The 14,999-nt window shown below is 43.9% G+C and overlaps 1 protein-coding gene across 1 annotated transcript in view; it reads left to right on the top strand.

Annotated features, from left to right (window-relative positions):
* The window catches only part of LACTB (lactamase beta), a 60,573-nt gene that overhangs the window by 14,389 nt on the left and 31,185 nt on the right, over positions 1-14,999 (top strand). Inside the window, exon 2 of the mRNA XM_073652709.1 lies at positions 10,145-10,211. Coding sequence (XP_073508810.1) covers positions 10,145-10,211 — 67 coding nt within the window. The remainder of the gene's footprint in view (positions 1-10,144; positions 10,212-14,999) is intronic.

Here is a 14,999-nt window from a genome sequence, read left to right as displayed (position 1 = left end):
CAAAAATAAAAATATAATGTACCCATCAATAGATATTTTTATAAAAAAAAACAACAAACAAACAATAAAAGTACACATATTTGGTATTGCCGCATCCGGAATGACTTGACCTATAAAATTGTCCCACTAGTTAACCCCTTCAGTGAACACGGTAAAAAAAAATAATAAAAAACGAAGCAAAAAACAATGCTTTATCATCATACCGCCATACAAAAAATGGAATAACACGCGATCAAAAAGACAAATGTAAATAAAAATGGTACCGCTGAAAACGTCATCTCATCCCGCAAAAAATAAGCCTGCACACAGCTCCATCAGCCGAAAAATAAAAAAGTTATAGCTCTCAGAATAAAGGGATGCAAAAAAATATTTTTTTCTATAAAATAGCTTTTATTGTGTAAAAGCTCCAAAACATAGAAAAACGATATAAATGTGGTACCGCTGTAAACGTACTGACCCGAAGAATAAAGCTACCTTATCAATTTTACCACACGCGGAGCAGAATTAAAAAAAAAAAAAAAAAAAACAATTCCTGAATTGTTGGTTTTTGTTTATTCTGCCTCCCAAAAACCAGAACAGAAAGCGATCAAAAAATGTCACATGCCTGAAAATGGCACCAATAAAAACATCAACTCATCCTGCAAAAAACAAGCCGTCACAGGACTCTGTCGGCCAAAATATGGAAAAATTATAGCTCTCAAAATATGGCGATGCAAAAACTAGATTTTACAAAATATGTGTCTTTTAGTGTGTGACAGCTGTCAATCATAAAAACCCGATATGATTCTGGTATCTCTGTAGTCGCACCGACCCGAAGAATAAAGTCTAATCACTTATACCGCACTAGGAACGGCATAAAAAATAAACGTTAGGGTTGGGGTTAGGGTTGTTTTTTTTTTTCAAAAGTAAAAAAAAAAAAAAAAAAAAAAAAAAAGATGAAGATATGGCAACTAGTGTTGAGCGCAAGTGCTCGCTATTTGAGTTTGCATCGGGTGCTCGGGTATGCACTGAGTATCGCGGGTGCTCGAGTGACATGCTCGAGTCTCCGCCCCATATGCTTCGCGGCCAAAAAAACCTCGCGGGGATTGCCTGCCATGCACAAGCGATTCCCGCATGTTTTTTTTGGGTGTCTAATAACCGTGAAACTTGCGGGCAGGGACTCGAGCACCCGCGATACATGGTGCATACCTGAACCAGATGCAAACTCAAGTGGTGAGCACTTGCACTCAAGACTAATGACAGCTTATTCAATATGATGACCTAATGTTATCAAATTCTGTGTCGTACCTCTGGGTTCAGTATGTCCACTATACCCCTTGATAAAATCCTTGAGGGGTGTAGTTTCCAAAATGGGGTCACTTGTGGGGGGTTTCCACTATTTAGGCACATCAGGGGCTCTCCAAACGCGACATGGCATCCGCTCTCGATTCCAGCCAATTTTGCGTTCAAAAAGTCACACAGTGCTCCTTCCCTTCTGAACTCTGCCGTGCGCCCAAACACTGTATTTTCCCCACATATGGGGTATTGGCATACTCAGGAGAAATTACACAAGTTTTTGGGGTCCATTTTCTCCTCTTACCCTTGTGAAAATAAAAAAATTGGGGCTAAAACATCATTTTTGTGGAAAAAGTTAGATTTTTTTATTTTCACGGCTCCATGTTATAAACTTCTGTAAAGGACTTGGGGGTTCAAGGTGCTCACCACACATCTAGAGAAGTTCCCTGAGGGGTCTAGTTTCAAAAATGGTGTCACTTGTGGGGGGTTTCCACTGTTTAGGCACATCAGGGGCACAACCGCAAATTTTACAATCAAAAAGTCAAATGGCGCACCTTCCCTTCCGAACCCTGCCGTACCCCCAAACAATGGTTTTCCCCCACATATGGGGTATGGGCTTACTCAGGAGAAATTGCACAACAAACTGCATGGTACAATTTCTCCTGTTACCCTTATGAAAATGCAAAAGTGGGGGCTGAAAAACATTTTTGTGTGAAAAATGTGAAAATTTTATTTTTATGGCTCAATGTTATAAACTTCTGTGAAGCACCTGGGGGTTCAAGGTGCTCACCACACATCTAGATAAGTTCCCTGAGGGGTCTAGTTTCCAAAATGGTGTCACTTGTGGGGGATTTCCACTGTTTAGGCACATCAGGGGCTCCCCAAATGCAACATGGCTTCCGCTAATTATTCAAGCAAATTTTACAATCAAAAAGTCAAATGGCGCTCCTTCCCTTCTGAACCCTGCTGTGCGCCCAAACAGTGTTTTTTCCCCACATATGGGGTATCTGCGTGCCCAGGGGAAATTGCACAACAAATTTTGGGGTCCATTTTTTCCTGTTACCCCTGCGAAAATGAAAAAAACTTGGGTCTAAAGTAACATTTTTGTGAAAAAAGTTTAATGTTATTTTTTTTCTTCCACATTCCAAAAATTCCTGTGAAGCACCTGAAGGGTTAATAAAGTTCTTGAATATGGTTTTGAGCACCTTGAGGGGTGCAGTTTTTAGAATGGTGTCACTTTTGGGTATTTTCTGTCATAAAGACCCCTCAAAGTGACTTCAAATATGATGTGGTCCCTAAAAAAATGGTTTCGTAAATTTTGTTGGAAAAATGAGAAATCGCTGGTCAACTTTTAACCCTCATAGCTCCCTACTAAAAAAAAATTTTGGTTCCAAAATTGTGCTGATGTAAAGTAGACATGTGGGAAATGTTATTTATTAACTATTTTGTGTGACATATCTCTCTGATTTAAGGGGATAAAAATTAAAATTTTGAAAATTGCTAAATTTTCAAAATTTTCGCCAAATTTCCTTTTTTTCACAAATAAATGCAAGTGATATCGAAGAAATTTTACCACAATCATGAAGTACAATATGTCACGAAAAAACATTCTCAGAATCACGGGGATCCGTTGAAGCGTTCCAGAGTAATTACCTCATAAAGCGACAGTGGTCAGAATTGAAAAAATTGGCCTGGTCATTAACGTGCAAACCACCTTGGGTTGTAAAGGGGTTAACCACATTGGTCCACAGGACTTGTTTCCAAAATGCATCAGGCTTTTTTAGATGTTCTTTTGCATACTTCTGACTCTGAATTTTATGGTGAGGACGCAGGAGAGGTTTTCTTCTGATGACTCTTCCATGAAGGCCATATTTGTGCAGGTGTCTCTGAACAGTAGAACAATGTACCTCACCTCCAGACTCTGCTAAATCTTTCTGAAGGTCTTTTGCAGTCAAGCGGGGGTTCTGATTTGCCTCTCTAGCAATCCTACGAGCAGCTCTCACTGCAATTTTGCTTTGTCTTCCAGACCTTATCTTGAATTGTTCCTGTTAACTGCTATTTCTTAATTACTGTATTTTTCGGATTATAAGATGCACTTTTCCCCCTCAAAATTTAGGGGGAAAATCGTGGTGCGTCTTATAATCCGAATGTAGCTTACCGGCTGCAGTGGAGCAGGGTCCCAGGGTTGTACTACAGGAAGCTTCTGGCAGCGGCAGGAGTGGAACAATGGCGCGGGTCTCAGGCTGGTAGGAGGGGGTGTTCATCGGGGTGGGGGTCCCACCGACGCTTTGTGAAAGCCCAGAGCCCTCGCATGTTCCATGCTTTTCAATATGGTGGACCTTGGGATAATGGCTGCCGGAGAAGGGCATGCGCAGATTGAGATCTCTGCACCGAGAGAGGGTGTATGATGTATCAATAATCCCAATTAAACTAGTAAGTGCTTGTTCACACAACTGTATTTTTGGTCTGAGTGTTGTTTGTGAAAAAAACGATCAGTACTCAACCCAATATTATTCTATAGGGAAGTGCAGATGAGCAGTTTTTTTCACTGACCGAATCTGTGTGTGAAAAAAATTGCAGCCTGCACTAACTTCTACCGTAAATCAGATGAGACTCACCCATTCAAGTTCATAGCTGCATGAAAAAAATTGGAATTCATACGGATCTACAGTATAGCATCTGATTTTTACAGTTACATTGCAATTCTGTAACATAGCAAACTGTAAATGATCCTGTAAATGATTAATAGCTGCTGTAAAAAACAGATTGTATAAGGATGACAAATGAGAAAAAAGGCGTCCTACTTTACTGGATGACACTAAACGTTTTTTTTTATACACTCGTGTGAACCTACACATAGTGTGAGGTGGATCTTTAGTATGGCTGTATGCAGTTCTACAGCTATACATGAAATAGAGGAGCAATGGCCAGCCGCTCTGGCATCATCAGCCGACATAGAGAATTGCAAATATGCTTTTATCATACCTTTCACTCACCAATATTTCATAATTTTCCTCAATGCCTTCTATCATCTGTAGATGATTTATATAGTGTGTTAACCTTTGAGCATCATTTTACTGCTTGGGGTTAGCTCACATTAGCATATAATGATGCCGAGTGCAATGTGATAAAAAAAAAAAAAATCGCATTGCACTTGCACCGATTTTATTCAAGTGATGCAGTGCAGATCTGCCATTTTTTACTCACCTGTATTCGGCGTCAGGAAAAATCTGCAGCATGCTGCGAGTGGCCGCACATATCGGACGAGACTCGCCAATGCAAGTCTATGGGTGCCAGTAAAAAATCGGACCATTCGTATGGCGTCTGATTTTTACGTAACTATTTCAAAGGAACCAGGAAATTGTATCAGCCAAGCGCAGGAAATTCACAGACAGAACCCTCCTGGCAAGTAAGAAAAAAACAAAAACCTTAGATAAAAATTTATGATGAAAGAAAGATATAAGATAAATGATAGAAAGATACTCGATATATAATAGATATCCTGCAGATATAAAATTTCATAACCCCCGACCTATTTTAAAAATTGCACCATTTAGTGCCTTTGATATGTAGTTTATTGTTCAGCTTTTTATACCTTTTTAACCAAATAAAAAAAAAAAACATGATGTGGGGTCCCCCCTATTTTATTAAACCAGCAAAGGTAAAGCAGACAGCAGTGAGTTGATATCAGGCTGGGAAGGTCTATGGTTATTGGGGCTGTCCCAGCCTAAAAATACCAACCCGCAGCCACCCCACATGAGATGCTCCAAGTCTGGCGCTTCGCCTTCGCTCTTCCCGATTGGGTAATGGGGCTTTGGGTTTGTCAGCTGCATTTTTGGACAATTCACAGCTGACATTAAGCCCTGGTGTTAGTAATGGAGAGGTGTCTATCAGACACCCCATTACTAACCCAGTACTAAAAAAGTAAAAAAAACACACACACACACACCCAAAACACTCCTCGACTTTTTCCCTGGTTTACCAATTTATTTAAAAAAGAAAACCCTGCAGTTCCAAAGTAGTCCAGGGTGAACTCCTGAAAAACATAAGACATAAAAACAAGACACTGTCCCTCTTTCACCAATTTATTATGAAAAAAGGTCCCACGCAGGTCCAATGTAGTGCAGCGTTCCCGCCGATTACATCGTCCAAAGCATAGGCAGTTATTAGCAGCCACTCCCAGCTCACGCTACACTCCGCGATACCTGGTGACTGTGCAGAGCAGTAACGTTATCGACGTCACCGCTCTTCACAGCCGCCGAGTGCAGCGTGAGCCGGGAGTGGCTGCTAATGGAGCCTCAGAACGAGGTTTCATAGGCTTTGGACGTCACAATCTGGGTATGTCGGGGGAGCGCTGGACTACATTGGACCTGCGTGTGACCTTTTTTTTTTTTTTTATAATAAATTGTTGAAGGATGGACAGGGTCTTGTTTTTATTTCTATTTATTATATATGATATCTTTCTAGCATTTATCTATATCTTTGTATATGATTTTTTTTTTTTTTTTTTTTGGCAACTAGCTTTAAGGTACATAGAGTAACCTGACATCATTGCTGCAGCCAATCTAGACACTGGAGCAGTGGGGGGAGGGGGGTCAGCGCTGGAGCCGGGGAGGTTAAGTTAAGCTCATTTTTAATTTTATACATCAGTGAGCCCACCGGCCAAAAATAGCTGAAAAGTGACTACTCCTATAAGGAGGGACATATAATTCTCCTTCTTGCTGGATCTAATTCTCGCTTTGGTTCAAAAACGACACTTCCAGCTTTTAAGTGAAAAATAAACATTGCTTTTATCATCCACTGACCCAGCCATGCTGCTTGTGTAGCACCCCGAGGGCTCGGCTGCTACAGGGGTATTGCACCTCGAACCAGAGGTGTGGTATTCCACTCCCGGGTAAGGATGGAGTGTGGACTGGAACTCTGTTAGCTGCATGCACCACATACATCCCATTTCCGGGGGACAGATCAACGGTACTCCCACCAGATAGATGTGCAGGTACGACAGCGTCTGTCCCTGGCTGGAGTGGGAGGGGGGGGAGGAATATCCCAGTGGTGCAGGAGCAGAGAGGGGAGGGACTCTGGGCATAGGAAGGAGCCCATTGGTGGCTAGTCACCTGGGCTCTGGTGTCAGAGGGAGTATAAAAGGTGGGCACCATCTTAGGAGAGAGGGGAGTTCAGTCAGACAGAAGAAGAGGAGAAGAGTAGTGACAGGGAGCAGCAGCCCTGTCTGGGTGCTGCTCCTGAAGGGAGCAGGAGAGAGAAAGACAAGAGGAAAGGAACAAGGAAGGAATGGAACCTGGAGAAAGGCCCGGAGACATGAAGGAAGAGGGAACCCTGAGATCCCACGAGTGAGCTAAAGCGGGTGAAGGGTTGGCAGATCAGGGTACCGGATCCCGAACTGGTGGAGGCCACTTATCCTCAGCCAGGAACCGGAGGTCGTGGCCACGTCTTGGCGCGACCACTCACTACACTCACCACGAAGGCACGCCACATAGGGTCAGGGAAACCGGAGATAGGTTTCGCCACCAGAAGGCCCGAGGAAGCTGGACATGGGTGGGTCCCTAGTGGGGACGGCCAGAGAAAGGAACGGAGAAAGGAGTTCAAGGTCACACTCTGGAACTGCCTGGGGGTTGGTCGAGCCCCGTACCTGGTGGACGCAGCACGGCTCGGGTCGTTATCACCTGCAGGACTGACACTGATAACATCTGTGAGTAAAGCATTGAAAACTGCCATCAGTCTCTGTGTTCCATCGTACTACCAGCACTAAAGGTACCGGGACGCCCTTTCTATCACTCCCTTCACCCGCACCAGCTGCCCTGAGGCCATACCTCTCCCGTTGGGGGTTATGCCACCATTGCTGCACACATACCACCGGCCTCAGCGGACTGTTCTGCAGCGGCGGCCTTGCGGCCGCAAATCAACGGGTGGCGTAGTCGACACTTAAACAACATCTACAAAGACTGCCACACACTTAGTTTGACCACCCTGGGCACGGACCGGGTCCCCGCCACTCGGAGACTACTACCCCCATCGGATCCGGCTCCGGGTATTCCCCCGCGCATACGTGTGCCGCACTACAGCACTGGCCCAGGGGGCGCGTCACTTGTATGGTCACACTTGGCAAACTTCTGCAACTGTAATCTGCAGCTTATTTCAGTAGTAGCATTGTGGATGAGCTTCAGATTTTATCTCGGAAATCACTCTGCAATACAGAGGGTAACATTTCTGTTAAATCCACAATATTTCTTCCGGATTTGGTATAGATTTTTCAGGTGCAGATTTTCTGGATATGTCCTGCGAAGTCATATGTCAGGTCAGTGGCATACCGCGACTGCTATGGGGCCCATGAGCCGTGCACTGTTCACCCCTGTGCACATCGGGACCCCTCCTGCACCCCTCGCTCCGCATTCAATTGTATCGGCAGATGCCGATATAATTGTAAGCAGGGCCGGCATCAGCACCCACCTGGCGTACCTGGGCAAATGCCGGGGCCCTGGACCATCAGGGGGCCCACTAGCCGTCGGGACCTGGGCCGCTCCCCCAGCATCTCCGCAGGACAGCTGACACCTACAGCTTGATTGCCGGCACTTTACCTGACATGGCCGCGAGCTGTACGGCTGTGTCTGGTAGTTAATGACATGGCAGGGGCGACACTGCACCTTTAATTGTGCTTGTGTCATTCCCCTGCCGCGTCATTACTAGCAGACACAGCCGCACTGCGGACTGTGCGTGCGGGAGCGCATCTGCAGACTGTGCGCGCGCATGTCTGAGGACTGTGGAGGTGGCAACTGCAGAGGTGATGAGAAGACACGCACTGCAGAGACTGAAGCAGCGGGGAACGACGAGCAATAAGTATGTATTTATTAATTTATTTTTAAATCAGTGAGTACTGATAATACTGGAGGACTGGGGCTGCATTTTACCTTATGGGGGTGGGGGGTGGGAGCTGCATTTTACCCTATGGTGAAGGTCGCATTTTTACCCTATGTTGGAGGCTGCATTTTACCCTATGGTGGGACTGCATTATCCTGTGTGGAGGACCATGGGGAGTGCATTATACTGTGTGGAGGACCATGGGGAGTGCATTATACTGTGTGGTGTGGAGAACCATGGCGACTGTCTTATACTGTGTGGAGGACCATGGCGACGGTCTTATACTGTGTGGAGGACCATGGCGACTGTCTTATACTGTGCGGAGGACCATGGCGACTGTCTTATACTGTGTGGAGGACCATGGCGACTGTCTTATACTGTGTGGAGGACCATGGCGACTGTCTTATACTGCGTGGCGGACCATGGCGAGTGCCTTATACTGCGTGGCGGACCATGACGAGTGCCTTATACTGCGTGGCGGACCATGGCGAGTGCCTTATACTGCGTGGCGGACCATGGCGACTGTCTTACACTGCGTGGAGGACCATGGCGAGTGCCTTTATACTGCGTGGAGGACCATGGCGAGTGTCTTTATACTGCGTGGAGGACCATGGCGAGTGCCTTTATACTGCGTGGAGGACCATGGCGAGTGCCTTTATACTGCGTGGAGGACCATGGCGAGTGCCTTTATACTGTGTGGAGGACCATGGCGAGTGCCTTTATACTGTGTGGAGGACCATGGTGAGTGCCTTTATACTGTGTGGAGGACCATGGCGAGTGCCTTTATACTGTGTGGAGGACCATGGCGAGTGCCTTTATACTGTGTGGAGGACCATGGCGAGTGCCTTTATACTGTGTGGAGGACCATGGCGAGTGCCTTTATACTGTGTGGAGGACCATGGCGAGTGCCTTTATACTGTGTGGAGGACCATGGCGAGTGCCTTTATACTGTGTGGAGGACGATGGCGAGTGCCTTTATACTGTGTGGAGGACCATGGCGAGTGCCTTTATACTGTGTGGAGGACCATGGCGAGAGTCTTTATACTGTGTGGAGGACCAGGGCGAGTGCATTATACTGTGTGGAGCATCATGGGGGGTGCATTATACTGTGTGGAGGATCATGGGGAGTGCATTATACTGTGTGGAAGACCATGGCGAGTGCATTATACTGTGTGGAGGACCATAGCGAGGGCATTATACCCTGGAGTGTGAAGGTTTGTGTGTGGGCCATTATACTGTATGTAGGCCCATTACACTGCATGGAGAGCTGTGTGGGGGTCACAGTTAGGGGATTATACTGTGTTGGGGTCACCGTACTTTGCCTTGAGAGTTGAGGTGGGGTACAGTAGGGTCATTATACTGTACATGTGGAAGAATTCACCATGGGGGTATCATACTGTGTTTGGGGGACATTTTAGTTGGCATCATACTTTATGGGTCAATGAAAGAGGAATCTAGGACTTCAAGAGGAAAATTACTATGTAAGGTTATGTGCACACGAAGCACTTTTGCCGCGTTTCTGCGGCGTTTTTTCCGTCGCAGGAACACTGCGGAAACGCTTGCCATTAGGTCTGCCAGCTATTGCAATGGCAATCCTGATGTGCTGTGCACATGATGCGGAAATCTGTGCGTGTGTGTGCGTGAATGTCTGCGGACTGTGCGTGTAGGATATATAAAGCCATGTGTATGAAAATTTATTTGATAAAACACAACTCTCCTAAAAGGCTTTGATAACTGGAGGAACAATAAAAATGGAGCTAGATTATTACTTCATCGATTATGACATTATGCGGCAAGGAAACAAGGACACATGGATATTACCATAGATTGCTTGTGGGAAAGTTGTGTGCAGGTTTCTGAGGGTATCTGTGAAGGGTTAACAAAGGAAGGTCTAATATCAATAGGATATCTTTGTGGAGCTTTTTCTTCGGGATTTGGCGCTGGGTTTGACCACAAATGACCTGCCAGGTGATGTGACCTTCTTCTTACTTTTCAGGATGAAGTGGGATCTCCAGGAATAGTGGTGGGTGTTTCTGTAGATGGACAAACTGTTTGGTCGGAAGGTAAGTTTTACTGAAATCTCATCATGAATATATGAGCATTATCATTTTAGTAATGTAACATTGTACAGACAAAATAACGGAGACCGAGCACTACGAGCCCCTTGTGTTGGTATTTCACAATTAAAAGGATTTACTGTTATGAGGACAGACCGCTCTTTTATATTACACAGGTGTATTTTTGGTCGCCTGATCAAATATTATTGTGTCTACAAAAAAAGTAAGAAGCCAAGTTTTGCGTGGTTTGTTTTATTTACATGTGCTTAAAGGGAATCTGTCAGCAGGATTTGGCTACCTCACCTGAGAGCAGCCTGATGTAGGCAAAGAGAAGCTGAATCCAACGATGTATCACTTAGATTACTGGGTGCTGACGTTCTTACACAATCAAAGTTTTTAGATTAAAAATGAAGCAGAGCTGAGAAAGCTAGCCCTGCCCCCACCAGGCTCTCCATGTACAAAGTCCATAGACACTGAGGTGTTTATCACAGGAGGGGGCCTGTGGGACCTGCCCTCACCAACAGCAATGATAAGCTACTGGGGCTAAAACAATCATTGTATGCAAACAAAACCTGGGACCTTGATAAGAGAGGCATTGCTGAAATCTGTGTTTTAACCCCTACCTTATGCTGTCTTCAGATTACATAGCAAAAGTGTGCTGACACATTCCCTTTAACCAGCTCTAGTGAAATGTAACATGTTTAAAGGGAACCTGTCATGTGAAAAAACGCTACTAACCTGCAGATATGGGGTTAATATGCAAGTTAATAGCGTTCTGAACCTACCCGACGCACGCACTTAAAGCCATGCTACCAGGAGGAAATAGACTTTAATCCTCCCAGCCGCCTCCGTCTGTAAGTCATAGAGGCGTGGCTTCAGTCACTGCTAGCGACGGCTGTAAGCACGCTCCAGGACTGACTGCCAGCCGGCTCTAAGCACTGGTACACTGTAATCAGTCAATGCAGGGGGTGTAGTTACAGCCGACGTTCACTATGTAGTGAGCGGTGACTGAAGCTGCTCGGACCCCTCCTATGACTGAAAGCCGGAGGCTGCCGGGAGGATTGAAGTTCATTTCCTACCAGCAGCCGGGCTTTGAGAGGGAGCGCGGGGCAGCTTCATAACTCTATTAACCTGCAGATTAACCCCATACCTATAGGTTAGTAGCTTTTTTTCACACGACAGGGTAGTCCATATTCATGTCCATGAACATGAACGAGCTATGTACAAGTGTTTACTGTTCTGATGTCCTCAGCCAGTCCATACATGATATCATCAGCCATACTTTTTATTGGCCAGTGTGCAAAGCTGCATTTTCCCTGCGAAAAATCTACAGGCATTGCTAAATTTGGGAAACATTGGAGGGATTGGATTAAATGTCCAAAGGCAGTGTCTGAAGAGCTGGCTAGAGACGTTCTTTTTAATACACTTGATTTTTTAATAATAGTATACTATGTTAGATAAAAGAAATGTCACTGTTTTGCTGGTTTTGATATGTTTATGGTCCATGTAATATATTGGTAAGATAATTTTATGCAAATTCAGATGGGCAAGGGAGGGGCGGTGGGAGTTGGGGTTAAAAAAAAAAAATGGAAAAGAATTCTGTAATTGTTATTGTTGGACTTGCAGGCAGGCAGACGAGCAGATCCGAGAAATCGGACCTGCACAACGTCGCCCATCAGAGATCCGACTTCTAATTTACTGGGCAAAATAAAGTGAAGAGAAATCAGTTAAAATTCAAATCCATGAATTAATGAAAAAGACCATTTTTACCCAAAAGTTTGTTTTCATTGACAGCAAAATATAGTAGCAGGAAAGACTAAGAACAAGCATGAGGTTGTACAGGTGGTCCCTTAACCCCTTTCTGCTGAAGCCTGTTTTCACCTTCCTGGCCAAGCTTAGTATTCTTTTCTGACATGTGTCGCTTTATGTGGGATTTTATTCTGAGATTGTTTTTTTTTCCGTGACGCATAGTACTTTGTTAGTGGTAAATTTAGGTTGATATGATTTGTGTTTTACTTTTTAAAATATTGGAAATTTGAGGAAAATTTTTATGCTTTGGTAGCAGATAAGTCATACCTCACAAAATAGTAAAAACATAACATTTACCACATGTCTACTTTATATCACCATAATTTTTTAAGCCTTATTCTTGTAAGGATGTTAGAAGGGTTAAAAGTTAAGCAGTAATATTTTTTTTTCAACGACATTTATAAAGCCTGTTGTGTTGTTTTTTTGTTTTTTTTTAATGGTGTTTAGTGTAGGGGTTAATTAGTGTGTCACTTTTATAGATCAGGTCGGTCCAGACATGGAGATACCAAAATATTTTTCTACTTTTTTTTTTTTGTTTGTTTTTACATAAAAATGTGTTATTTGCTTAACACTTTTTTCCTCAATTTTTTTTATATATATTTTTTTATATTATTTTTTCTTTAATATATATTTTTACTTTTACGAAGTCCCTCTATTGGACTTGATCTTTTTGATCATTGGTGTAATACTCCAGGGTATTAGACCTGTCGATGTTGTACTGACAGAAGGTAGGTTAGACCCCATATGTGGCCGACCCTGAGGTCATTCTTTAGGCTGATTTAGTGAGAGAGGGAGCACAATCTCAAAGCCACAGTCACTATTGATCATGGCATATAGAGGGTTAACCCCTTAAGCCCCGCGGGTGGTTTGCACGTTAATGACCGGGCCAATTTTTACAATTCTGACCACTGTCACTTTATGAGGTAATTACTCTCGAACGCTTCAACGGATCCCCCTGATTCTGAGATTGTTTTTTCGTGACATATTGTACTTCATGATTGTGGAAAAATTTCTTCGATATCACTTGCGTTTATTTGTGAAAAAAACGGAAATTTGGCGAAAATTTTGAAAATTTTGCAATTTTCAAAATTTGAATTTTTAAGCCCTGAAATCAGAGCGATATGTCACACAAAAGAGTTAATAAATAACATTTCCCACATGTCTACTTTACATCAGCACAATTTTGGAACCAAAATTTTTTTTTGTTAGGGAGCTATAAGGGTTAAAAGTTGACCAGCGATTTCTCATTTTTCCAACAAAATTTACAAAACCATTTTTTTAGGGACCACATCACATTTGAAGTCACTTTGAGAGGTCTTTATGACAGAAAATACCCAAAAGTGACACCATTCTAAAAACTGCACCCCTCAAGGTGCTCAAAACCACATTCAAGAACTTTATTAACCCTTCAGGTGCTTCACAGGAATTTTTGGAATGTGGAAGAAAAAAATGAACATTTAACTTTTTTCACAAAAATGTTAATTTAGACCCAATTTTTTTTATTTTCACAGGGGTAACAAGAAAAAATGGACCCCAAAATTTGTTGTGCAATTTCCCCTGGGCACGCAGATACCCAATATTTGGGGAAAAAATACTGTTTGGGCGCACGGCAGGGCTCGGAAGGGAAGGAGCGCTATTTGACTTTTTGATTGTAAAATTTGCTTGAATAATTAGCGGACGCCATGTTGTGTTTGGAGAGCCCATGTGTGCCCAAACTTTGGAGCTCCCCCACAAGTGACCCCATTTTGGAAACTAGACCCCCCAAGGCACCTTTTTGATGCATAGTGAGCACTTGGAACCCCCAGGTGCTTCACAAATTGATTCGTAACAATGAAAAAGTGAAAAAAAAAAACACTTTTTCATTTTTATGAATCAATTTGTGAAGCACCTGAGGGTTCCAAGTGCTCACAATGCATCTAGATAGGTGCCTTGGGGGGTCTAGTTTCCAAAATGGGGTCACTTGTGGGGGAGCTCCAATGTTTGGGCACACAGCGGCTCTCCAAACGCAACATGGTGTCGCTAACAATTTGAGCCGATTTTCCGTTAAATTTGTTAGAGGACACCATGTTGCATTTAGAGAGTCCCTGTGTGCCCAAACATTGGAGCTCCCCCACAAGTGACCCCATTTTGGAAACTAGACCCCCCAAGGCACCTATCTAGATGCATAGTGAGCACTTGGAACCCCCAGGTGCTTCACAAATTGATTCGTAACAATGAAAAAGTGAAAAAAAAAACACTTTTTCATTTTTATGAATCAATTTGTGAAGCACCTGGGGGTTCCAACTGCTCACTATGCATCTAGATAGGTGCCTTGGGGGGTCTAGTTTCCAAAATGGGGTCACTTGTGGGAGAGCTCCAATGTTTGGGCACACAGGGACTCTCTAAATGCAACATGGTATCCGCTAACAAATTGAATGGAAAATCGGCTCAAATTGTTAGCGGACACCACATTGCGTTTGGAGAGCTTCTCTGTGCCCAAACTTTGGAGCTCCCCCACAAGTGACCCCATTTTGGAAACTAGACCCCCCAAGGCACCTTTCTAGATGCATAGTGAGCACTTGGAACCCCCAGGTGCTTCACAAATTGATTCGTAATAATGAAAAAGTGAAAAAAAAAACACTTTTTCATTTTTACGAATCAATTTGTGAAGCACCTAGGGGTTCCAAGTGCTCACTATGCATCTAGATAGGTGCCTTGGGGGGTCTAGTTTCCAAAATGGGGTCACTTGTGGGGGAGCTCCAATGTTTGGGCACACAGGGACTCTCTAAATGCAACATGGTATCCGCTAACAAATTGAATGGAAAATCGGCTCAAATTGTTAGCGGACGCCACATCGCGTTTGGAGATATCATGCAACATGATATCCGCTAACAATTTGAGCCGACAATTTGTTAGCGGATATCATGTTGCATTTGGAGAGTCCCTGTGTGCCCAAACATTGGAGCTCCCCCACAAGTGACCCCATTTTGGAAACTAGACCCCCCA

This window comes from Phyllobates terribilis, unplaced genomic scaffold (genome assembly GCF_046119375.1).
Source record: "Phyllobates terribilis strain yellow unplaced genomic scaffold, ASM4611937v1 Scaffold_11__3_contigs__length_659146591, whole genome shotgun sequence".
NCBI lineage: Eukaryota > Metazoa > Chordata > Amphibia > Anura > Dendrobatidae > Phyllobates > Phyllobates terribilis.
Note: the sequence above shows the minus strand (reverse complement) of the source record. Positions and strands in the feature narration are given on the sequence as shown.